Genomic DNA, 26,349 nt, shown 5'->3' on the forward strand with positions numbered 1-26,349 from the left:
GAGAATTATGATGTAGCTTTGTTTGCCAGTATACATTAGGAGATTTGGAAAGTCAGGTGTAAGTTCGTGTTTGAGCATAAGGATGTGGATGCTGTGGGTTGCCTATCTCATGCTATTAGACTTGCTAATGAATTCTGTAAGGTTGAAGTGTGTAGTAAGAATGGCAACATGTCTGTTAAAAAGCCAAAAAGGGCTAAGAAGTGGATTCCTCCAGGTTTGGTCAAAATCAAGGTTAATGTGGATGCTGCTTTTTGTCCAGAAAGTATGAAAGCTATTGTTGATATAGTTGTTAGGAATGTGAAGGGTTGTTTGTTGGTGGCATGTCCTGTCAAGTTGCTGCTAATTCCCCTTTTATGGTTGAATGTGTTGGTTTGCAAAAGGCTTTGGAGGTATGTAGTGGTTCTGGAGGAAAGGGTTTGATTTTTGAAACTGGTTGTTTGGATTTATTTCGAAGATTGAATTCTTTTGATTTGAATGGATGTGAATAGGGTTGTGTGGACATTTTGTAGAATTGTTTTTAATTGTGGAGGTCCTGCAGCGAGGCTTCTTTGTCCTTGGTTGCTCGTAAGGGTAATAAAGCTGCGGACAGTTTAGCAACTCCTTCCATTAGGGATATGGTTCCTAATGGATGGCTTGTTAAGCCACCATCCTCTCTATTGACTGTATTGCTGGAGGACTTATGTAATTTGAATTCTGCTTTAGGTGATAGAATTGGTACTGGCTGATTTTTTTGATTTGTTTTGTTTGTTGACTGTTTGTTTTCCTTTTTGTTATTGTCGCTTTGTTTTCTGTTTGTAGGTTGTATTTTAGGCTTTTATTTCTTTCCCAGTCTTTTAGTGAGTGTAATATTTTTTTCTGTTATTAATAAAATTGGCTACTATTTCGCTTAAAAAAAAAAAAAAGTAACCCTCTAGTCATAGTGATACACCCAAAAGATGGTCACACTTGAACGGGCCAATTGTGTTGGCCCTCAAGCCCACTCATGTCTAACTGTATTAATTAAAAAAGTCACTATTTGATGAGGACTTACCTTTTAGAACAAAAAGTTTCTGCAAAGAATAAATATGATTATTTTGAAAAATTAATTTTACGTTTTTTTTAGGCAACCCTAGGCATTGACTACCACACTAATGTTTTTTATGTGTCACAATTCAACTAACCTTCACATGTTTTATGCAAAGCATGAAATGAGACCTACAGCTCTATGAATCATGCAGCTCCCATAACATTCTATATTTTATATTTGATTAACGAATATTCACACTAATCTTCTACTATCAAGTATTCATCCACGACAAGTAATAAAATGTGGGGAAAAAAAAACATAGCTTTACACACTTTTTGCTTAAGATCACGATCACTTTTTATTTGTAGTGAAAACTGAAAACAAAGGAATGAAGTACAATTAATCAATACAATATATAAAATTAATAGTTTGCCAAACAATTCAATAAAATATGAATGACATAATTCACTTCTCAAATTTCATGTAATATACATATCCATCACATAATTCTAGGTTGTGTTTAGATAGGAAAATTTGGGTTGGAAATTTGAATTTTGATGGGTGAATTTGGGTTAGGAATTTGAGTTTGAAATCTCATATTTAAAATTTCACATTTAAAGTTTATAGATTTTAAATTCTTTATTTAGATAATATAAAAAATTTTAAATTATAATATTAAAATCTTTTGTTTGAATTTTAAATAAAATTTTAAATTTTAAATTCTATGTTTGAATTATAAGCAACTCGAACAGTGTCGACAATTAAGCTCTAGTCAAAGTTGGCCCTTCAAACAGCCGACTTCCACCAATGCATACTTGGATCGAACAATAGACTTCCACCGAGATTGTACAACTAGTGACAATTGCTACCAAACAGCAGACTTCCATTGGGATTGGATTGTTGGCATTGATCGAGGTCTAACTGTCAGCGCTAATTGAGATAGGACTGCAATGCAAACTAAGACCAAATTACAGGGGAAGATCGAGACAAGACTGCTGATCAAGACTGGGATCAGGATTGGTGTAGGTTGGCGGTCCAATTTTGATAGAAGTCAGTTGTTTGATCCCAACCTTCACCCGTATTTTGGCCACAATCAACGCAGGTAGTTCAATTTCAGTGAAAGTCAACCATCCAATCTAAGTCTTCCGCACTCTGACCTCGATCAACGTCGAGCAATCCAGTCTCGATAGAAGTCGATCATTCGATCTTGGCCGACACCTGAAGTCCTTTCCCCATCAAAGTTGTTGGTCTCGATCACGGTGAGATCCATCCCTTCAATCTTGCTTGCAAGTGACTGTTCAGTCCTAGCTAACACCGTTAGTCTTGTCATGGTTGGCGCCAATGGTCTTGTCCTGGTCAATGTCAACACTCTAGTCTCAGTTGGCACCGACAATCCAATCTTGATGGAAGTTAGCCGTCTACTCCTAGTTGATACCGACAGTTCGATCCCAATAAAATTCAATCATCTGATCCCAATCAATGATGGTGGTCTGATCCTGATCACCGCTGGTAATATAATCCTGTTCGATGCTGCCAATGGCCTAGTCAAATTACAAAAAAATTGAGATAGAATTTCAAATAGTAAAAGTTTAAAAAAGATTTTAAATTATATAAAGATTGAAGTAAAACTGAGATTTTGAATTTAAATTCAAATAAGTACATTTTTAATTACCTAAATAATAGATTTGACTTAAATTCAAATTTAAATCCTTATGCATCTAAAGATAGCATTAAAGTATGTGTCCTTGGCAGCTGTACTTTTCTACAATATGCTTGGCTGAGGAAGGAAGAAAAACGCGCGGAGTTGAAGAGCGTCGTAGAAGTAGGCGTCCCTTGCATCGGCCAGCTCATGCTGAGGTCTACTCTGCCATGCCCATTCCCATCTGAAAGCAGCAGACCTCATCATAGAATAATGGCTGCACAACGCCATGCTTGAATTCATTTTCATTGTATTGCTACAGAACAGGCCACCCCCAAGAATAACAATGCATGCACCACATCTTATATACCTTTTATGATTTTTAATATTACCATAATTGTTTAAATGGCCTGCCAATGCTCCATTCTCAAGTGAAAGCACTACAGAGGGAGGAAAAAGGGGGGATTATCTAGAAGTTCTTAGTATATCCTGTTAGAAGTGCTAAACAGCCTTCATCTAACAAGGATGAATCTTAAAATTGCTAGATGGGAACATGAAGAGTCTGAGAGAATGCATCTTGACTCAAGAACTGAGCACTCTCAACGCACTCAGATGAGTACACCAAACAAGAATCGCGAACAGCATCGTCTACTGCTAATTTCTTGATAAGGCTCGATAGGACGCCCTCTAACTCCTCCCCACTGCTCCACTCATGAACTTGCGCGTTAACTTGTTCTCTGTTACTGAAAATCCGATTCCACAGAGGATACTTCCTCCTTGGCATCACAAAATCACCTCCCTCCAGCCTCAATGTTGGGCAATAATCACCTGTTCCATCTCCAACGTAGATCAATCTCCTCTTTTTCTCAGGTAAAGAACCTCGGATTTTGTCAATCACTAAACCCTGTGATGAAAATCACATAAGAGCCAAATGGCAATGGATTTAACCAGAAAGCAACAGAAGTGAAATCAGTCTTCGGCTTTAACAATTTTGTAAGGATGCAGCAACTAAGACAAATTTTATCACTAACCAACCAAAACTGCTAAGCCAAAGGCTGCAAATCAGATCAACAACACCTACTTTCAAATGCCAGCTAGTCACTGCTGTTTCCCTCACTGAACGAGGAAAACAGAAAGATTTGACCATACGACCTACTAGTTTTGCACAGATAATTTTCTCTTAAAAAAATGGAGGGAAGAAGAAAAAGTTTACAACTGTCACACAATTTCACCATGCAAACAGTCCCTCTCACAATACAGGAAATTTACGAATCAATCTGGTTCCACGTATAGAAGTCGTGACAATTGACATCTTCCATATGTAAAAGTACGTAATTGATTATTTCAAATGTTGGATAACCTTTCTATTGATTACTGATTGTGCTTATGAGAGAAAATTTGAACCAGAAACCAATTCCAATGAAAAATAAGTTAGTTGAACCTATATTTATACTACATCTACTCCATAAACTTCTAGCTCTTATGGGACAAGAAACCATTCCACCAAAACAGTTGACTGCTGAGACACAGCGCAATTTCTTCTCAGAGGCAGAAGTTTACATATGCAACAAGGCAGAATGGTGAAGAACAATGATGCTTAAGTAATACCTTGCACATATTTGAAGGGCAGAGATGGCAATTATGAGGAGCCATGCTTGAATTATGGAATGGAATGATATGAAGACGTCCTTCTTCATCCACATGAGTTGGGTTTGTATTGACTTGCGAAAAGCATCCTAATATACCATGATGTTCCAATATTGTCTCAATGAAAAACATATTAGCATCACTAATTATCCACAAGTCACATCTGAAATGAACAGATTCGCAACATAATAGTTGAGTCAAATATCACAATGATTAAAACAAAGGCGAAATCAAGGGCCAATGACTATGATCAAGAAGTTAACCCTAGAGCATGGGCTGATTTTATAGCTGCAATGATGCTTGGATGCAATAAGACCTTTTTCAGGCACTCTGCAATGTCCTTCGTCCTAATCCCTTGCGAGTGGAGCTCTTTCATCATCGTATCCTATCGGATTAGACGTTTTAAATATCAAAGAAGCAATTGAATAAATATAAAGATGATCCAATTTCAAAATCCAAATACTATTCTCTTTGCAAGTCATTTTTACAACATCGTCAATACCGATACAAAAGGAATAAAAATATATAGAACTCCAAATATATCCCTATATAATAAATTTAAAAAGTGATATAATGTTACTTTTTCTTTTATCATAAAAGGGAATTTAAAAAGTCACATGGTAACTCATGAACGAAACCAAATAAACTTCCTAGAATATAAGTAGGAGCCGAGGGAGTATATGGTAAGACTTTGAGTTCGTTTAAACGTGATTCAGGTTAATAAACAATTAAGCTGAAAATTATAGAAAAACTCAACATGAAAACTGAAACGTGGGACTTTATTCATAGGCTGCAACAAGAATCCCTCTCTGACATTTAATTTCTTCCAACATTTTGCGGTAAAGAAGGACTAAAATTATAAGTATATTTCTCACTCGTACGTGAAACTTGGATCCTTATTTAAACGACGAATTGAAACGGGGGGAGTAGGTACAAACCATTAGAGGTGTCCAAGGCAAGGTAGAGCGAAGCTCGTTGAAAATCTGCGTGAGGCCCATCTCTTTCACGACCCATCTGTCACTGTCATCGTCGATTATCGTGCGATCAAAGTCAAAAACCACGACGATGTTCCCGGCCATTCCTCCTACGACTCCCTACTGCGATCCTCCAGGCTCCAGCAAACAATTATTTAGAAATGTTTGCGGATTTGGGATCAACATTTCTAGAAGCAGCCCATCCAGCAAGACTGCAGGAAATAACAAGAAGTACCTTAAGGCGGAAGCCCAGCACTTCGAAGTTTGAACTTTGCAAGGGAATATCCTGTTACATGGTTTGAACTTTGGCCCAAAAAGACATGGCCGGCATGAGAAAAATTAGTTTTGTATATTTTTTCAGGACTAAGAAAAATTATTATTTAATATATCACGTCACATACAAGAATCATGCCATAAACTGTTTTTGGGTAAGCATAAGGAGATGAAAATAAAGAATTAAAGATTATTTGCCTCAAGATAGTGAAAACAAAAAAATAATAATAATAATAACCTCCTTTAACAGAGGTATTATATATTTAAGAGTTTATATTCGGGAAAAAATATTTATTAATATATTTCAAGAATATAGTCTACATATATAATAAAAAATCACATTGTTTTTTAAATATAATTTCACAGTAACAGAAACCCAAAATTTAGTTTTATATTTTTAATTAATAAGACAGACGAATTTTATAATTTATTCATAATTTTGATAATAAATATGTAACAATTCCATTGAATTGAATTTTAAGGAGAAGGAGTCTCCATCAAAATATTTAATTTTCTAAGAAATATCCTGCACAACTACTCTCTAAAATTTGGGAAATTATTCGTATTCACTTACCAAAGAGTTGAATTGAGATAGTAGGATAGGCAAAGAAATAGAACATATAGAATTTAATGTTTATTCTAATTTGGAATTTACCAAAATAGCATATCCTACAATCCCATAATTAGTTTTCCATTCCAATCTCCCCAGCTACATCAAAACTGAATTAGTCTCCAAGCATAAAGGAAAGTGACCAAATCAACAAAGAAATGCCAGACCAAAAACTACCATGACTTATGTGAAGAACTGATACCCACAATCCATGAAAGAATAAAAAAACTATTAGAACCAAAGAGTCAGTTTTTTTACAAGTTATGGGCTGGATATATATATATCCTTCAGCCTCTGCATATACGAGCATACACACATTTAACTGACTAAACATATAGACACATGCAACCCTATATAAACATTATATATCTACCAGCCCCCTTCACGTTGGGGGCCATACAAATTTTGGTGCCTAACTTGCGTATCAGCCTCGTATGATCATCTATACCTAGAGATTCAGTGAGTACATCTGCCATCTCTAGATCTTACACGCTGTAAATTTATTACACCTTGCAATTTTTCTTTGACATGGCAATCTATTTCAATGCACTTAGTTCTCTAATAAAAATTAGATTGCTTGCAATATAAGTTGCAGCCTTATTAACACAAAACACATCTACAGGATCTATATCCTTAAGACCTACGTCTTTTAACATTCTGAACAGCCAAACAACTTCTAAAACTGCTAATCCAAGAGCCCTGTACTCTACTTCTAAGATGACCAAGAGATGGTATTATGCTTCTTGGACTGGACACTAATTACCTAACAAATTTGACAATATAAACTGTCACTGATCTTCATGTATCCCAAGTACCCCAGTCTGAATAAACATAACATTCCAAGTGATTTTCTTTTGTTGCAGAAAAAATAATTCCCAATCTTGGATGTCCTTTAAGAAGTTGATAATGGGCTTGAATTTTAAAATAACGAAGTAAAACAATTGTTGAATGAAAGAGGTATTATTCATGAAACTTCTTGTCCTTACAAACCTCAACAAAATGGGGTGGTGGAAAGGAAACATAAGCACTTGCTTAAGATTGTCAGAAGTTTAATGTTTCATTCTAACTTTCCTTTGAGATTTTAGGGTGAAAGTGTGAAAATTGCTACTTTTTTAATAAATAGGTAAAAATTCTGAAATACAAAACTCTATAATAAGCCACTTGATTTGACTTCAATTAAAGCATTTGGTTGCTTGGCTTTTGCTACTGTTTTGCAAACTCATGATAAGTTCTCATCCAGCTCTAAGCCATGTATTTTCATGGTGTATGGGTATCCACCCAATCAAAAGGGGTTTATTCTATATAATCTTAAAACAAAGAATATTTTTGTGATTAGACATGTCTCTTTTATGGAAAAGAAATTTCCATTTAAATAATTAATTATTTCATATTCCAATAAAAAACCCATCTATTCCATCTACTATGCTTGACCCTTTTTTATATGAGAATGAGCCAACAATTGTAGTTAGATAACCAACCATTGATATCCCTAACGGCATACCAGAACAGCCAGTTTTCTCTCCTGACATCAATCTGGAAAATGAAGATGAAGGAAATCAAACTAAAATAGATATAGAACACCTACTACAGCCACCTTCAGGGCGTGAAAGAAGACCTCCATCTTGGCTAAATGACTACATCTGTCATGGAACAACAAATCAACAAGGTAAAGAGGTAAAATGTCATTATCCCCTTCATATGTATGTGTCATATGTCAATATTTCTCTAGATTATAAACAGTATCGATTGAAAATTGATGATTTCCCTAAGCCATGTAGTTATGAGGAAGCCATTAAGGATTCTAGATGGATTGATGCCATGAATGCTGAAATGAGGGCTTTGGAAGACAACAAAACCTGGGAAACCTGCTTAAAGGTAAGAAACCCATAGGATGTAGGTGGGTCTATAAAAAGAAATATAAGGTTGATGGTAGCTTAAAACGTTGTAAAGCTAGGTTGGTAGCCAAGGACTATAGCCAACAAGAGGGAATTGATTATTTTGAAACCTTTTCTTCCATTGTAAAAATGGTTGTAGTAAGAACTGTACTTGCCCTTGTTGCAATTAATAATTGGCCTCTTTTTCAAATGGACGTTCACAACACCTTCTTGCAAGAAGACTTGCATGAAAAGGTTTATATGAATATCTCACAAGGATTTGATCGTATGGGAACTAATAAAGATGCCAAATTGACCAAATCTTTGTATGACCTCAAATAAGCATCAAGGCAATGGAATGCAAAACTTACTGAAGTTTTAATCCAAGAGGGTTTAGGCAAAGTGGATATGACTACTCTTTGTTTATTAAACAAAATAAATCTAATATAACTCTTATTTTGGCTTATGTTGATAATGTGGTTGTCACTGGAAATAATACGCAGCATATAAATGCCATTAAACAACATCTACATTACATGTTTAAAATAAAGGACCTAAGTGATTTGAAGTATTTCTTAAGGATTAAACTAGCCAGGTCAAATGTATTGTTCTCACTCAAAGAAAATATGCATTGGATTTAATATCTCACATGGGTCTTAGTGGAGCAAAGCCACTAAGTGTCCCAATAGAACAAAGTTAGTGATTATGTGCAGAAGGCAAAGTCACTCCCAAGAGCAAGAAAAAGAAGAAAGAAAGAAAAAGGAGGATCCATTACTACAGAACTCAAGTTCATACAGGAAATTGGTAGGGAGCTTATCTTACCCAACTACCACTAGGCCTGCTTCAAGCTTTATTGTGCAGAACCTAAGTCAGTTCCTGAGTGCGCCAAGAAAATCACACATGGAGGCTGTTGTTCAGGTAATGGTAACATACTCCTTGGATGTGGCACATTGACAAGATGGAAGTGGTACTAGCAGACTCTGTTCGTCCCACATCTCCTTTAATTTTGTATAATAGCTAGAAACACTAAGTGATCAGTGGGTGCAGGAAGATAGAGCCTTGTGCAGAGGGTAAATCCGTGTACCATCAATTTTGCAAAATGATCCAAATAAGATGAGCATTCTCAGAAAAAACAATCTCGTTGGCTATTTGCTTATCTACCGAGAGCTAAGAAATCACCATGGCATTGCACTGGTCCCATTGGTCACGCAGCTTGGGACTCTCTGATGCAGGTGCCATCAAGCAATCCTAGTTTATTCTTTCTAAGGATAGCAAGACAAATGGCCCCATTTCAAACCGTGTAATTGTTGGAACCAGTCAAGATTTATGAGACCAAGGTGGAGATTTGTGCATCAGAAGGGTGAAGGTAAAGTGGCTGGTTGAAATCAATCAAAATAGAAGACAAGGAGGAATCTTTCTCTTCATGGGGCATTTCAACGGAGGCTTAAACTTGGGCTACAATTTTTCACTGATGTGGAGAATTGAGAATGATTGGCGAATTGAGGACAAATTTTGAACTGGGATTGATAGTGATTTGCAAGGAGACAGATGGAAATACACACAAAGAGAAAGAGGCCAGGGCATCAACACACGATGGTTTTGGATTGAGACACTTTACATTGTGTTCGATGAAGAAAGTAAACTCAAGAAGCTGTCTTGATTTTTGTTTTCTTGTTTTTTTTTACGATGCCATTTCTTGATTAACTGATGAAAACGTTTTTGTTCGGCCTTGAAGATAAAAAAGTGAAGCCAAGCCTAAGGCCTTTGAATAAAGCTTCAAACAAAAGGTGTATGCTATTGGCATTATGGGCCCAAGGATATTACACCCTCACACTGGCACTACGTGAAGCACTGATACCCACAATCCATGAAAGAATAAAAAAATCTATTAGAACCAAAGAGTTAGTTTTACAAGGTATGGGCTGGATATATATAGCCCTCAGCATCTGCATGTATAAGCATACACACACTTAACTGATTAAACATAAAGACACATGTAACCTTATATAAACATTATATATCTAAAAGCCTACATATATAATAAGACGGCAGTAATGATCTAAAGAGTAAAGACCATTCCAAAAGAACATGTCATTCATGACCGTCGCTGCTAAAATAATCTATAGCACTTGTTACCCTAGTATGGCATCAGCCAGTCACCATGGCCATAATCCTATATTGCACAGCTTTAAACAGCTCCTGCCACTGGCAAATACTTCTTCCCTAAAATTCAAAAGCCAACCCCACACTTTCCTCAGAGCAAAAGCTTCACACATTTGTACAATGCTATATATTTCCTATGCACCGGAAGCTCTGGGCACTAGCCATACAAATCATGAATCACGATTATCAAAGGGTAGCCAAACCAAGTAGCCTTGGCTTGTTGACACATATCAGTAACAAATGCTTTATTTACTTCCTCCTATATCTACAAATAGGGCACACAGGATCTATGAAACTTTTAATTTCCTTGTCCATAAAGCCTCCTGAGTTGCCAAGGCATCAGAACTGGCTCTCCGCGTATGGTCTGTTTAATTTCCAAACAACAGATCGCATCTTCATATGTACAGTTTTAAACGTATTCAGCTTCCTAATCACTTTCTTACTTGCTATATGCTTAGCCATACAATACCTAGATTGTTGGAATATTATTTATGAATTAGCATTAATTAATAGGCTCAATATTTTGGTCTTTATGATCTTGTGTGGACCGTGATAGGTGGACCACATAAGTGAGCCTAATAGGCAGAGGCCCAACCCACAACCTAGTAGCCATCAGTTATTTACTATCTTTTAACTGACTGAGTCAGAGATAATAGATAATATAATTATTAATTATTTGATAAGACGATTACATATCTGATCTATATAAATCGATCAGTCGATAACTGCAAACACACGACTCATTCTTCTACTTCCATTATCTCTAAACTCTCTGAAGGCTCAGTGGAACTGTGGGTTGTGTACCTGCCTATACTCGAGATAATCGAGATTTCTCTAGCACTCATGAATTCTTCAAGTACGCATGAATTACTTTATTCTATCATATTCAGTTATATATGAATAGAGATATACAAATTTAACATGTGACATCAGAGCTTTGGTTACAAACATTAATTTATATATCTCAATTCATTATTCTATATGTGTGTTAATGAAAGTGAATATGATAATTCTCACATTTGATAATTCTTCAGTCTATCTTTATCATTGAAATCCTTATCATTGAAAGTGAATGTAAGATCATTAGAATTCCGATTAAATATAGGTATATTTGACTCTCTCTCTCTCTATATATATATATTCTTTAATTTTGCACGACCCTCCTCTTCCTCCTCTTTCACGTGTCAACGGACGAAGTTACGTCTCCACGTTCACCGGCGTCTTCTCCTCAGAACTGGCCAAGAAGCTGCACAACGCGAGGCTGGTAGAGAGAGACATGGTTCAGCAAAGTCCATGGCTAGCAACGGCATCGTCTCTTGGCCAAGCATCGTCTCGTGCAGGTCAACGTGGTTTTGCATCGTCGGAAAGCTGCAGATTCGTTGGATTAGGCTCACATTCCCATCGCTGTGGAAGTGCCAGCATCCTGAAAACTGGTTGCTTTTGGTTCGCCGGCGTCCGGCAACCGCTGCACGCCGGCACTCCCCTTCTTTCCCTGAATTTCTAGCTTATGGCTGAGAAGACCCAGGATGAGGGTCTAGGATCCGGTTACACAAATCCTGGGCCCATTTTCGTACAGGCCCAGATCTGGTTGCAAAAAAAATCATTTCTAGTGGGCTACTCCCTTTTTTTTGGACTGGTACTGGGCCCAGCACTGCAGCACATTACAGCAAAAAAAAAAAAAGATTGATAATTGCGTTTCGACCTCAGTTTAAATTACCTCCTTTGGCCCATAAATTATTGAATTTACACTGTGACCCCAGGATACTTCTACAAATTACAGTTCAGTCCCTTAACTTCTAGAATTGCCATTTTGACCCAAATCTCTTCCAAAATTACTCATTTGCCCTTGATTACCTTTCAAAATTTCACTTAAATCCTAAATTTATTTTCTAATTCTCAAAAGACCCTAAGGACCTTTTTAAAATTATTTTGTTTTGTTCTAAGGTCATAAAATTTGTGACTTTGTGAATTATTGATGATGCTTAGGATCTTGTAGCATTGATAATGGATATACCCCATAGGTGTGACATTATTAATGTGATTTTAATGGTTGGCTTTGAGGATAGGCTAATAGCACTCCTTTAATGTGTTAGATATTTGTTGTACCCTATAGGTATGAAAATATTTAATACATTATTTTGTATGGATTTTTGTATGAGCTAAATTTTTTATGGTATATGAGCCTTCTTGATGCATGATTATAGTTTCATAATGGATAATCGCTTGTTGGGGAATTTTGTTTTATAATTATGTTGTGCACGCATAATTAATATTTCCCATTTTCTGTTTTGTGATTCAGTTTCTGCTTTTACGCAACTATCCTTTGTGAAGGCTCTCAATGGGACTAATTATGATGATTGGAAAGAGTCCCTGACTATGTATCTGACTATTTCTGAGAAAGATTTAGCTCTAAGAGAACCCAAGCCTGCAGATCTCTCTTCCGAGTCCACTGCTTCTGAAATAGCCTTCCATAAACAATGGAGTGAGTCCAACTAAATCTGTCTAGCGATCATCAAGTACACAATTGAAAAGGGAATTAGGGACAGCATTCTTGAAAAGGATATTGCAGTAGAGTACTTGAAAGCTACTGGTAACGAATACAAGAAGCTTAACAAGACTCAAAAGAACTACTATCTGTCACTTCTTGACGATACTCGATATGACGGAGTTTCTGGTGTCAGGGAGCACATTCTGAAGCTTGTTCATTACTACAACAAGCTTAAGTCATATGGGATTGATTTGGGTGAAAATACCTTGGTTTACCGTGTTCTTCAATCACTGTCATTAGAGTACGCATTCTTGAAGACTTCATACAACTCACAAGAAGTTGAATGGTCTGTTGACCAGATGATATCGATAGTCACTTAAGAAGAGGAAGCTATAAAGAAGAATTCCTCTTACTCAATAAACTATGTTTCTCATGGCTCTAGCAGCAAATCTGGAGGGTCATATAAGAAAAAGGAGAAGAAACATGATGCCCCAAAGCCTAATAATCCAACCTTTAAGAAGGATGGTGATAAGAATGAAAAGTCAAGGAAGAAACCCTTTAAAGGGTTATGTAATTATTGCAAGAAATCAGGTCATATTAAAGCTAATTGCTTCAAATTGAAGAACAAACAAGAAAGTGAAGGTACAACTCTTCAAACTGCCCCTCTAGATCTAGTTTGTTTTAAATCTAACACCATTGAAACTTCCTTTGACTCATGGTGGCTGGATTCTGGTACCACTATACATGTTGTGAATCTCTACAGGGGCTAAGAAACCAAAAGGTTTCAATTGAGGCACAGAGGTCAGTCTTTGGCATAGCAAGGAGCAAGGCATCAGTTGAATGCATTGGAACTGTTTCTTTGTATTTAAATTCTGGTCATATTTTACATTTGAACAATGTTGTTTATGTACCTTCTACGAAGAGGAATTTAATTTCAACTTCTGCATTGAATATTTGTGGCTATTCATTCTTCCAAGGAAAAGGAAAAATTGACATTTGTTTTGATTCCATTAATGTTGATCTTACTTCCTTGATATATGGTTTATATCGGTTGAATGATTGGTCACTTGAACCTCCTAATCTCCATATCAATGCTGCTATTGGGCATAAACGTCAAAGGCCCAATGATAATTTCTCTATGTTATGGCATCATCGTTTAGGTCATATCTCTAGAGAGAGATTGGAGCGCATGACCAAGTAAGGTGTCTTACAAGACCTTGATTTCTCAGATTTTGAGACTTGTGTTGACTGCATAAAGGGAAAATTCCCTGCTAGAGCTAGAACCAAAGGGGCAAAGAGGTCTGAAAACACTTTAGACCTAATCCATACTGATATCTGTGGACCTATCATACCTCCGGCTATAGGTGGTTTCAAATATTTCATCACCTTCACAGATGATTACTCTCATCATGGATGGATTGAACTCTTGCGTGAAAAGGGTGAGTCCCTTAATGCATTCAAGACCTTTAAAGCAACAGTCGAATTAAAATTTGGCAAGTTGATCAAGTGTGTGAGATCTGATAGAGGAGGAGAATTTTATGAGAGATATACTGAGACTGGCAAGAACCCTGGGCCATTTGCTTTGTACCTTCAAGAGCATGGCATTGAAACTCAGTATACTATGCCTGGGACCCCACAACAAAATGGGGTTGCAGAAAGGCGAAATCATACTCCCATGAAAATGGTTAGAAGCATGATCAGTCACTCTTCACTGCCGGAATTCTTGTGGGGTAATGCACTTAAAACTGCTGTTTACATTTTGAATCAAGTTCCTAGCAAGTCAGTTCCAAAGACTCCATATGAGTTATATTTTAGAAGGGCTCCTGCACTAAAACATATGCGAGTTTGGGGTTGTAAAGCACAGGTAAAACCTTACAATCCACAATAGATGAAGCTTGATATTAAAACTGTTGATGGTTTCTTTATTGGCTATTGCATCAAATCTCGTGGGTACATATTCTATTGTCCAAATCACATTACTAGGGTAATTGAATCTGACCGAGCTTATTTCTTTGAAGATGCCTTAGACAGTGGGAGCTCTGTGCCTAGGCATATTACTTTACATGATGAAAGTAGCATTTTGCCTATGCCTATCTTGACAACCCCTCATGTTGACATAAATAATGCCGTGGATCAGGATAAAGCTCAAGATGAACCACCTTTAGAAGGTGATAGGGATCTGGTTGTTGAACCAAGACGATCCCATAGGGTTCGTAGGTTTGCTATTCCAGATGATTACATGGTATATCTGCAGGAATTTGATTCAGATGTTGTTGATAATTTAGACCCAATATCTTACCAAGAGGCTATTTCTGAGTGAAGAAATTGCCTCTATGTACCACAATCAAGAATAAGAGCTTGTAGAGCTACTAAAGGGTTTTAAACTAGTGGGTTGCAAGTAGGTCTTTAAAACAAAATGAGGAGCTAGAGGTGAAATTGATAGATATAAAGCCAGACTTGTAGTTAAGGGCTACAACCAGAAAGAAGGTATTGATTACACAGAAACCTTCTCTCTGGTATCCACCAAAGATACTTTTAGAGTGGTAATGACTTTAATTGCATAGCTTGATCTTGATCTTCACTAGATGGATGTCAAGACTGCATTCTGGAATGGCGATTTGTATGAAGAAGTCTATATGACACAACCTGATGGTTTTGTTGAATCCAGTAAAGAACATCTAGTGTGCATATTAAAGAGATCTATCTATGGGCTAAAACAGGCCTCTAGGCAGTGGTATCTAAAATTTGATGAAGTTATTACCTCGCTCGATTTTGTTGAGAATGTCTCAGATCAGTGCATCTATCAAAAGTTTGATGGGAGCAATTTTGCCATTCTTGTTCTCTATGTTGATGATATCTTGTTAGCCAGTAATTCAATAAATTTTCTCAATGAGATAAAGCGCCTATTGTCTTGCCATTTTGATATGAAGGACATGGGTGAAGCCTTCTTTGTTCTTGGGATACAGATTCATCGTGATAGATCTCGTGGTATTCTTGGTTTATCACATGCCACTTATATTGAGCGGGTACTTAAGAGATTCAGAATAGATTCATGTTCTCCTTCACCTGCTCCTGTATAGAAAGGTGAGCTGTAGAAGAGCGTTGAAATGAGAAAGATATCATACGCTTCTGCTGTCGGCAGCCTTATGTATGTTCAAGTGTGTACTCGACCAGCTATAGCCTTTGCCATTGGAGTGCTAGGTCGATACTTAAATGATCCAGGTTCGAATCATTGGAAGGCTGCTAAGAAAATTATGAGGTATCTTCAAGGTATAAAGAATCATATGTTGACTTACAGAAGGTCAAATTCTTTTGAGGTTGTTGGGTATTCTGATTATGACTTTAAGGGATCAGAAGATCTTGAAATTGTTGGCTTTTCAGATTTAGATTTTGCTTCTTACCTAAATGATCGTAAATCCACGACCGGCTACATTTTCATGTTGTCTGGAGGAGCTGTCTCTTGAAAAAGTGTGAAACAAACACTTACGGCAGTTTCAATCATGGAAGCTGAGTATATTGTTTGTTTTGAGACTACACGTCACGCTATATGGCTGAGGAAGTTGATATCTGGCATGCGCTTAGTTGAGTCAATATCACGTCCTCTAACCATTTTTTGCGATAACAAATCTGCAGTATACTATGCTAATAATCATAGAAATTCCAGCCGTACAAAGCATTTTGATATCAAACTTATGTTTGTAAAAGAGAAAATTGTTGAGTCTCAAACCCGTGTGGTACACATTCCTAGCACGCAGATGCTCGCAGATCCGTTGACTAAGGGCTTACCTGTAGAAGTTTTTCAAAATCATGTAACTTGTATGGGTATTGTGAATTCCTTTGATGCCCTGGTTTAGTGGGCGTTTTGAGAATCTTTTATGTTGCAATTTTTCTTTAGGCTTTTTTTTTTGTGAGTTATGTTCAGTTCAATTAGATGCATCTATATCATTTGTATCCGCATAGGATTCAATGATTCTGTTGTGGTACGCTATGCATGTCACTTGTTTCCTCATAAGAATCAGAGATTTATGTTGGTATCTTACTGAGCTGTGTTTGAAATAAAATTACATATTTTATTCAGATAATGAGATATCATATCACTTGTTTTCCCATAAGATTCAGTGATTTTATGGAGTTTCATTTTCTAAATTTTGTTTGTGACTTGTTTGTACAACTTGCTTAATTAATGCAATCCAAGTGGGAGATTGTTGGAATATTATTTATGAATTAGCATTAATTAATAGGCCCAATATTTTGGTCTTTATGATCTTGTGTGGACCGTGATAGGTGGACCACACAAATGAGCCCAATGGGTAGAGGCCCAACTCACAACCTAATAGCCATAAGTTATTTTCTATTTTTTAACTAACTGAGTCAAAGATAATAGATAATATAATTATTAATTATTTGATAAGATGATTACATATCTGATCTATATAAATCGATCAGTCAATAACCACAAACACACGACTCATTCTTCTACTTCCATTATCTCTAAACTCTCTGAAGGCTCAGTGGAACTGTGGGTTGTATACCTGCCTATACTCGAGGTAATCGAGATTTCTCTAACACTCATGGATTCTTCAGGTACGCATGAATTACTTCATTCTATCATATTCAGTTATATATGAATAGAGATATACAGATTTAACATAGATTTCACATTGAACCGGCCAGATCAGTCTTTTCTTCGTCCAGAGGTAACTGGGATCCTTCTGACAGTGCCTATTGTCTTACTACCAATAACATTATAAACAACTGACTTACTAGCAATACCCCCCAACAATTTGTCATGGACAAAAGATGGCATCCTCCTCAAGCATTCAAGTAATATCATAAAACATTTTCTGCTGCTTCTTCTTTAAGAAGGTTATGGCCAGGCCATAGAATTACATGGAGAACGAAACAGAAGATATTAATTACTGTTGATCCAAGTCAATCGACCTCTTGCACAGTAAATAACTGTTATCAATAGCTAGCATTCATCACGTTCCAAAATCCATCATTCCAACAAATCTTGAGACGGTGAAGAATAGTACTCTACTTTGTCCTGATTACATTAGTGGCACCACGCTTCCTCATGAATCTCCTAATGTAATTACTCGAGAGTTTTCTATCAAACCGGCGATTGATTGAAAGTTTGACAATATACATCAGGCCAAACCCAATTCATTTTAGGGGGGATACCAACTATCTTTTATCAAGAGATCGGTTTCTTCAATACTTGTGCTCTGGGTGTGTGTGTGTGTGTGAAAAATATCAAATCTTTAATTTGTGACAAGTATTTCGAACCAAGTGTTCTATAGGATCCTTGAATGTCCAATTAATATTTGGATTTGGATGAATCTTTTTCTTCAAATACATCTTACCATATTGCAATCTTTCTTTCTTTTTCTATTTTTGAGGGAAAAGCATCTTCCAGTTGCGTTGCTTTTTATATAATTCAAGTTAAATCGCATTAAACGTGCATGTCATTAATGTTGTGATTGATAATTATATGAAAGTAATTTATTTCTACTGTATATCATCTTCCTTTTACGAACCAAATAAATTATCATTACTTAAAAGAAGAATTGAAATTGACACGCAATAATATATGCATGACTAAAAATTCAATAATTATTTTATTCTATTTTGGAATGATTACCGAAAAGGAAGAAATATGCAACTTGCCACTTATTATATAATCTAAAATTAATTTATAATGGTGACATAACAATAAGCATTGTATTAATAATAATATGTAGGCGACTGCAAGGAAATTTTCAACGAAACTAATGCTATGCCTATGCGGCAATGCCCTCCCTGTTAACGTGAGAATATTGTTGGTATCGCATGCTTTTATCATGTAATTTTCAAATTTGATGTGAGCGCACAATAATTATTTTCAGACACAAATGAAAACTTATGCCTGGAAATCATAATTGAGAGACTATTGAATAATTTTCAGTTTTGCAAAAAGAAAGCAACAAGTAGAGAATAATTTAAATCTCGTTATAACTGCTTTTTAATATTGTTGTGTCATTGTAATTAAGTTGATATAGCATATATCAAATGCAATGCAGTCGTGGTTTGCGTATCGCTGTCGACGACTTTAAGTAGAAAAGGAGCAAATTATAGGTTGGTTTTATTAAATTAAATGATTATAATAAATTGTGTCATTTCAGATATTTAAAGGAAGAAACTACATAGAAAACAACGTAAGAACAAAAGTATTTGTCACAGCTACATATACATCGATGTCAAAAAGGGAATTGACCATTGAGGTAAAAAGTCACATCGATTGATAAAACCCGTCAAACAGGAAAAAAAAAAAATCATCCTTCATTTTAAATTATAAAATATTTTTTAAAAAATTTTATTTTAAAATATAAAATATTTTAAATAAATTAAAGTTTCATTAAATATATTATATTTAATATTATTTTTTTATTTTTAAAATTAATTTTCATCCCTTCTCTTTTCAATATATTAAAAGATAAGTATTTTTAAAAGTTTATATTTTTATTTTAAAAAAATTATTAGGTGTATTTAATAAAATTTATTAATATATAAAATTTTATTTAAAAATATTTTATAATTTAAAATAAAAAGAGTATATGACTTTAATTTTGTATATCCATCCACCTTCTCATCTTTTCGATCCAATTTTACATTAGCATTTTCTTTGCAAACAAAATTTTTTTTGGGCCAAGTGCAACCAATTAATTAGGCTAAAAGCAAAGGGTGCCATCAAATTAGACTTCATGATGGTGCCTTTTTTATTATTATATCATTTGTTGGTGATATATTAATGTGATGAAACATGATTTGGTAAATCATACAAGTTTAAAAAAATAATTCATATCAACAGATCATTGGAGGATAGTTCTTCTCACTTATAATTCTCATTGATCTTGGAAGGTTTTTTTGATATTAGATTCATAATTCATAATAAAAATTATCTCTTACAACATAATGAATCTAAATTGAATTCTTATTAAACATATATGTTTATTTTTAATCTCTGATGATATTTTCAATAGAACTTTCTTCATATAATAAAAAAAAATAATTTGGTGAAATATGAAAAGTATTGAGAAATGAATAAGCACTCAGCAAAAAAAGAGATTGTTAGAGGGGCGTGATTAATGATTGGAGTCAAATGAAAGGCAAGCAACCAGACATTTTTTAACTTCTAAGGTCCCTCATCTGACCGGTCCATCTCTAAAATGTGCATTTCTGTCCATTACAAATGTTTAAACCTGAGAGACCAAAAAAGAAAAAAGCAAGGGAAAAAAGAAGGTCACATTGATTGCCAATGACACGTGTACACGTTTCATGAAATACCAATACAGTCTTAGTCAAACTAATATCAATGATAGCGTGATCCCCATTGCAATTATCAAACGACGTCGCTGGCCGCGTTTAAAATCTGACCAAAGTGGCAGGTTGGATGCCACTTGCCAAAATTTTATTTATTTAAACTATGCTAAACTCTACCTTTTTTTTTTTTTACAATCATTTATAAAAATATATTCAACTTTATTATAAAAATATAAACTTTAAAAAACAAATAACATCGATTTGAACACTATACACAAGTGCAAAGCAAAATTGATAAAATTGGATATGTTTTCCCATGAAAAGAATTATAATTTAATTTGGTCATATCAATTTCTTCTTATATTTAAAATCCATTGAAATGCGTAAACAAAATTGAATGAATAAAAAAAGTTATGCTGATGAAATATGTGAAATTTTTTTAAAAAAAATAAAAAAAATGAATTGCATAAAAAAGAAGACATATTATTTATACTTTTTTTTAAATGAATAAAGTGGTTTTTAATAAATTTCATATTTAGTATCCATGATATTGATGATGTTTGCAATTTTAGTGATGGTGCATGCAGTTTTCAGCAAATGGCATGAATTAGTTAATGCTCATGCTCTCTCTGACCCAAATTATAAAATATTTTTAGAGAAGATTTAATATTTTAAAATATAAGATACTTTGATAAAAATAAAGTTTCATTAATGATATTTTTTCAATAGTATTTTTCTAATGTATTCTCTCTCTTCAATATTCGTTTATTAATGGAGCATTAAATGAAAGGTATTTTTAAAAATTTATATTTTTGTCTTAAAAAAGTAAGGTTATAAAGTGTATTTAATTAATTTTATTGGTATGTGAAAATTTATTTAAAAGTATTTTATAATTTAGAAGGGAGGAAGTAGTACTAAATATTGAATGGTTTATTATAAAAACATTGCTTATTTTATTATCTTACCTATGTAGATATTGATTTAAAACTTGTTGGCAAAAAAAGATATTTATTTAAAGTAAATTTATATGCTTTTTTATTAGTATTAGTATCATTCCTAAAGCACTAAAAAACATAATATATCTAGTAAATCATGCTATTTACAAATTATGAATGGGCTTATTTTTTTAAAACTTTATATAATATAATATTTACATTTTATAATAATTCACTAATATATAAAATATAAAAAATTTAGGAAGGCAACCCATTTGCATATTACAATTACAAGTAGCACTCTAAGTTACTTTAGACTAATGTAAGGATCCCATACTGATTAGTGATTACATGATAAATTGGTGTGTATTTCGACATTGGTCGATTAAAATTATAATTATCCAGTTGTTTGCTGATTTCTCCATCTTTTTGAAAAAAATTACACAAGACTAGAAAAGAGCGAGAGAAGTTCAAAGGAAAGCGAGAAATAATCGCTTTGTATATAAGCCATTATACCAGGGGCCTATATTTCTTCAACCTGGCGCAACGGGGGAGCAAGGAAGAGAGAGGGTAGAGAAGGGAGAGAGGGGGGAGAGAGAGGGAGAGAGAGGGAGAGAGGTTTGGGAGCTTCCGGACACACAGAGCTTCGGCCATGGCAGAGGCAAATGATTCCGTTTCGGTTGATATGGAGAAGATCTATCTCGGCGGAAAGGTTCCCCTCTTGCTTCCCTTTACGATCGTTTCGTTGCTCTTATGGTTTGGGTTTGAAGGATGAAGCTTAAAAATGGATCAATTTCAGTAGCAATTTTTTGAGCTGCATTTTAATTTTCGGATAGAACCATGTGAATTTGTTGGACAATATATGTTGTAAACTTAATTGGAAGTCAACAGTTTGCCTCATTGCCATTTTGCATTACTGAATATTCATGATTATATATCTTGTATTGGGATCGAATTTGGGGGTGGAACAAGAGCAGTAACCGTTTCACTTGCGTATTCCTTTGTGGAGAAATAATTAAAAACTAATTTTGAGGTGGATTTATTTGCTCAGTTCCTTTCTTTCTGTTCTTCCTTTTCATTTATTTCCCCAGCCAAGCCTTTCGTATTGTGAATCTTTGGACATAGCAATATATGGATCTGCACATTATTTATTACCTCCTCTTTGTCCTTCTGTCAACCAAATATTGTTGGTTTTTGGGTTCTTTCCATGATTCGTCCTGTTATTTTTTGAAGTTTATTACTTTCATATAACAGGTATTTACAATTTCATGGACATCTTTTGTTCAGGTTGATTTCCAGTCATCTTATGTTGTCTCTGGGACCTTTTTTAGAAAAAGAAATATTTTTATGTGGATCTTGGAAGATCTGAATTTGTTGTGTGTAAAATTATATGCATTTTGAGTGATGGAGGATTTTTAACTACCCCCTCCTACCACTTATGTTTTTGTTTTGAGTTTCTTCCTCTTTTTTCTTCTGCCTGCTCTCTTTTTTGTGTTTTCAGGGGAGGCCTATCATTCTGTTTCACATTTGGCACTCTTGATTTTAAAGGAATTGGATCCTTTACTTAATGTATGGCAAGCATACAATACAAACCTTACTATATCTTTTTTTGTATATCTTCCTCTATATCTCATCAATGTACCACCGAGTATTGTAAACGCATCAAATTTATTTACATGTTACATATTGGTTATTAGATCAGATAAGTCATTCTACTCCTTTTATGAATATGTGATTCCATGCCTTTTGTTCATATCCCTGTTCTTGTTTTCTTTCCAGAGGATATATTGATTGGAATCTGGTAGCACTTTTTCTTTTTTCTTTTCCAAAAGTGATATTAGCATGCTGTCACTTGTAAGTTTGAGTTGTTCAAAAGGAGTAGGGGCAAACGGGGAGCATGTCAGGGAATACATAGTCTTTTGCACAAGTTGGAATTATAAGTGTTACTCCATTAATCAAATTGAAGGTTTTTTTTTTTTTTTTCCCATTTCAAAGATATTTGAAACCAAACCAAAGATCCTAATGAAACCACCAGAGATCAACCACCTTTCTCAGTTTAGTTTGGTTCCAAACTGAAATTCATAATGTTTCAAGTCCTCCAATGCCGCCTTGTTAATTCTTGGATAACCAAATTCGAAAGGCAGTCTCCAATAGTAACAATCAAAATCACAGAAATTGTATTAACAGAAGTACATTGCTAAAAGTCTCCGACCTTTGCAATGTCTAATAGTGACGGTAGATTTAATAACAGTTCCTGCTTTACATTTTAAGACAAATATGTGGCTGTGTTTTAGCATTTATATTTATACATGATATCTTTTCACTTCACATGGTTCAGTTTCATCCCCCAAAACATCAAATAATCTATGTAAATATTTTTTTTGGGATTGGAACCAAATTAAACCAGTTTGATCCAGTTTGCCAGTTTGGTTAGTTTGATTTGAGGTTGACCTTCCAACCAAACCAGACATGATTACAAAATTCTTTATCATGGACTGCATAAGAATTATATATTATGATTTTCTTGAGGGGAAGGTTCCTTTTCATTTCCAAAGTTAAAGCTTTGACTTCTCTGCCCTCTCTCTCTCTCGATTTTGGCTTTGTTTGTGTTACACTTGTTTTTGTATTTTCTTACTTCAGGAACATCATATTCAAACTGGTTGTGGCTCTGTGTCTGTCATTGTCTATGGGGATTGGGACAAGCCAGCTCTCATCACTTATCCAGATTTAGCACTAAATCGTAAGTGCTATTTTCTCATTTTCATTGCTTCTTTTTCTGAAATGTCAACATTCAGCTTTTATTCCTTGCGATGTTCTAAAACTTGTTTATATTGTTCTTATGTTACATTAACAATTTCATATGTGCATGTTTTTCTCTTGTTTTAATCTGAAAATTTTTAATTGTCTTTGTCTTGGGGCAGATATGTCATGTTTCCAAGGATTGTTTTTCTGCCCTGAGGCAGCTTCTTTGTTGCTTCATAACTTCTGCATATATCATATAAGTCCTCCAGGGCATGAGGTCTGTAAGTTGATTGATTTGAATGTGTTATTTATTGCATTCTTGACTGAATAGTATTATTTACATAATGCCTCCTCTGGAACTTCCACAAGAGTTCTTGCAGTTGGGAGCTGCAGCAATTTGTCCTGATGATCCAGTGCCTTCTGCAGATGACTTAGTTGATCAAATTGTTGAGATTCTCAACTATTTTGGGTAATTACAATACGATGATCATACAGTTGCTTAAATTTAAACTGGATGTTTTTGTAAGTAAGAACACTTCCATTTGTTTTGAACACTCAAATAAAGCTTCTTGTTCTTGTACTCAAATAATATGAAAAGCAATCTCTAACTGTACTTCTCTCAGCTTGTCAGTGGCCCTTAGATCAAGAGGGAGAAGGGCAGCTGACATATATTGATTCAAATAGAGTGTTTCCCTGTATTTAACTATTTACTAATTACTAATAATTACTAATTTACTAATGCTACAACCTATTTCCTTGTTCAGGCTCGGTGCAGTGATGTGCATGGGGGTAACGGCTGGTGCATATATCCTTACTCTATTTGCAGTATGTACCTTATGTAAATGATGAATGGAGGTTTCTATATGAAGTAAATCTTGTTTAATAGATTTGTTCTTTGATAATTTATTACAGATGAAGTACAGGGAACGTGTTCTTGGTTTAATACTTGTATCTCCTTTGTGCAAAGCGCCTTCTTGGACTGAATGGTTTTACAACAAGGTTCCTTTTCTAGACCTTCTGACCTTTTCGTGTGTTTTAAAATTTAGTTACGGCACCTAATATCAAATGTAATTTTAGGTCATATCGAATTTGCTATATTTCTATGGCATGTGTAGTTTGCTGAAGGAGTGTTTGCTCCAGCGGTACTTTAGCAAGGTATTGTGTTCCCAGAATTTTAGCCCTTTTTCAAGTCTTTCTCTTTCCCCATCATTTTGTATTTTATTCAATACTTGATGTGCTTTTCTTTGGGGACTTACAGGAAGTCCGTGGTAATGCTGAAATTCCAGAATCAGAGATCGTTCAAGCTTGCAGAAAAGTCAGTAATAAGCTAATTCTTTATTTGCTCTATATGCCCTGTCGCTGATATCTGATTGCTTTTCCTCTCTCCACTTTTATTTTTAAAAAGGGGGGGCAGGAGGACTAGCCTCACATCGTTTTGGTTTTGAATACTTTTGATGCTTTGTTTTTAGTTGCTGGATGAGAGAAAGAGCACTAATGTCTTGCGGTTTCTTCATGCAATTAATGGGTAATTTATGCTGAAGAATTGCTTCATTAACTTCAAATTTGTTTGTTTGTGTCTTGTCCTCTTAGTGAGTTGGCATATTTATGTGTTTCCACTTTGTTTCTTCACTTTGCAGGAGGCCTGACATTACAAAAGGACTGAAGGGGCTAAGATGCCGTACACTTATTTTTGTCGGGGATAGCTCTCCTTTTCATTCTGAGGCTCTGTACATGACCTCAAAACTCGATAGGAGATACAGTGCCCTAGTGGAGGTATGAGGTGTAAAGTAATGTGCAAGGATGTACATGACATGTATAAACTTCTCTAATCAGGTTTAGAAGTTGCTTAATGGGTTAACATACTTATGAACAGCCTTATTTCAAGACAATTGCTTGTTTATAACTGCAACAGTTGGATGACTAAAAAACTGTGTGAGAGAGAGAAAGATAATACAAGGCAGCATGGCCCGGCCTAGGTTAGTACGTGAAATTTGATAGTATTTGGTTTGAGACTTTGGTTGATTCTGCAGGTCCAAGCTTGTGGTTCAATGGTGACAGAGGAACAGCCACATGCGATGCTGATTCCCTTGGAGTACTTTTTCATGGGGTATGGGTTGTATAGGCCGTGCCAGGTCAGCGGGAGCCCTCGGAGTCCGCTCAGCCCGTCATGCATTTCGCCACAGCTTCTTTCTCCAGAAAGCATGGGATTGAAACTAAAGCCTATAAAGACAAGGGTTTCTCTACAAGTTTGATCGGCTGACTTTTGCAATTTAAATCCCTTATTTTGGTTCTTTAAAAGGGTAGAGAAAAGGCTCAAAAGCTGGAGGATTGTAGATATAAAGGGGACTCGGGAATTATTGGAAATATATCTGAATATAGGGAGACTTGTATGTTGATTAAAAAAAAAAACAAATAGGGAGACTTGTATGTTTTTTTTTTTGGGGTCCGAAGGTAGACTTGTATTCATTCATTTGTGTTTAGTCATAAAGGAATCATTGAGTTGTCTCTTTAATTGACCGGCGAACTCAAAATGTATACAAGGTGACGAGCAATCAGTGGCCGCCGAAAGGGTAGAGAGAGGGAGAGAGAGAGAGAGAGAGAGAGAGACATGCTTTCCATGATGCCATGATCGGAATCTCGTCTTTTTAAATTGATGCACGGCCACAGCTGTCGCTTTGATTTCTCAGTTGCTTGTT

General features: G+C 35.2%; 2 protein-coding genes and 1 long non-coding RNA gene across 4 annotated transcripts; 2 read left to right on the forward strand and 1 right to left on the reverse strand.

Moving 5' to 3' along the window:
* Positions 1-2,986: 2,986 nt before the first annotated feature.
* LOC129310338 (thiamine phosphate phosphatase-like protein) lies at positions 2,987-5,497 on the reverse strand. The gene is made up of 4 exons (XM_054952162.1): positions 5,231-5,497; positions 4,556-4,677; positions 4,254-4,455; positions 2,987-3,549 (listed from the first exon to the last, which is right to left on the reverse strand). The coding sequence occupies exons 1-4, from the start codon at positions 5,369-5,371 to the stop codon at positions 3,187-3,189; spliced, it is 828 nt and encodes a 275-aa protein (XP_054808137.1). The 5' UTR covers positions 5,372-5,497; the 3' UTR covers positions 2,987-3,186.
* A 2,180-nt stretch (positions 5,498-7,677) lies between these two features.
* On the forward strand, positions 7,678-9,755 carry LOC129310348 (uncharacterized). The gene is made up of 3 exons (XR_008593095.1): positions 7,678-7,823; positions 7,928-8,941; positions 9,071-9,755. It is a non-coding gene; the product is annotated as an uncharacterized LOC129310348 (long non-coding RNA).
* Positions 9,756-21,438: 11,683 nt separating this feature from the next.
* Positions 21,439-26,339, forward strand: LOC129311061 (protein NDL1-like). Of its 2 annotated transcripts, none has more exons than XM_054953028.1 (11): positions 21,439-21,623; positions 23,552-23,651; positions 23,833-23,930; positions 24,034-24,122; positions 24,418-24,478; positions 24,566-24,652; positions 24,731-24,808; positions 24,912-24,968; positions 25,123-25,178; positions 25,291-25,426; positions 25,684-26,339. In XM_054953028.1, the coding sequence occupies exons 1-11, from the start codon at positions 21,564-21,566 to the stop codon at positions 25,903-25,905; spliced, it is 1,044 nt and encodes a 347-aa protein (XP_054809003.1). In that variant the 5' UTR covers positions 21,439-21,563; the 3' UTR covers positions 25,906-26,339. The 2 variants fall into 2 exon arrangements, with proteins under 2 accessions (XP_054809003.1, XP_054809009.1); XM_054953034.1 differs by lacking the exon at positions 21,439-21,623 and adding an exon at positions 21,644-22,480.
* The last annotated feature ends 10 nt before the right edge of the window (positions 26,340-26,349 follow it).

Source organism: Prosopis cineraria, unplaced genomic scaffold (assembly GCF_029017545.1).
Source record: "Prosopis cineraria cultivar Desert tree isolate PC_DT_omini unplaced genomic scaffold, ASM2901754v1 PC1, whole genome shotgun sequence".
In the NCBI taxonomy this organism is placed as follows: domain Eukaryota; kingdom Viridiplantae; phylum Streptophyta; class Magnoliopsida; order Fabales; family Fabaceae; genus Prosopis; species Prosopis cineraria.

Bases quoted from the DNA above. Each gene is read 5' to 3' on its own strand.
- LOC129310338 (XM_054952162.1), bottom strand. From the start codon at position 5,371: ATGGCCGGGAACATCGTCGTGGTTTTTGACTTTGATCGCACGATAATC. The intron at 4,456-4,555 runs GTTAACTTCTTG...TGTTCATTTCAG, and splicing joins AAATCAGCCCATGCTCTAGG to ATGTGACTTGTGGATAATTA. The intron at 3,550-4,253 runs GTATTACTTAAG...TTTTCATCACAG, and splicing joins GCCCTTCAAATATGTGCAAG to GGTTTAGTGATTGACAAAAT.
- LOC129311061 (XM_054953028.1), top strand. From the start codon at position 21,564: ATGGCAGAGGCAAATGATTCCGTTTCGGTTGATATGGAGAAGATCTAT. The intron at 23,931-24,033 runs GTCTGTAAGTTG...GAGTTCTTGCAG, and splicing joins TAAGTCCTCCAGGGCATGAG to TTGGGAGCTGCAGCAATTTG. The intron at 25,179-25,290 runs GTAATTTATGCT...TTCACTTTGCAG, and splicing joins TTTCTTCATGCAATTAATGG to GAGGCCTGACATTACAAAAG.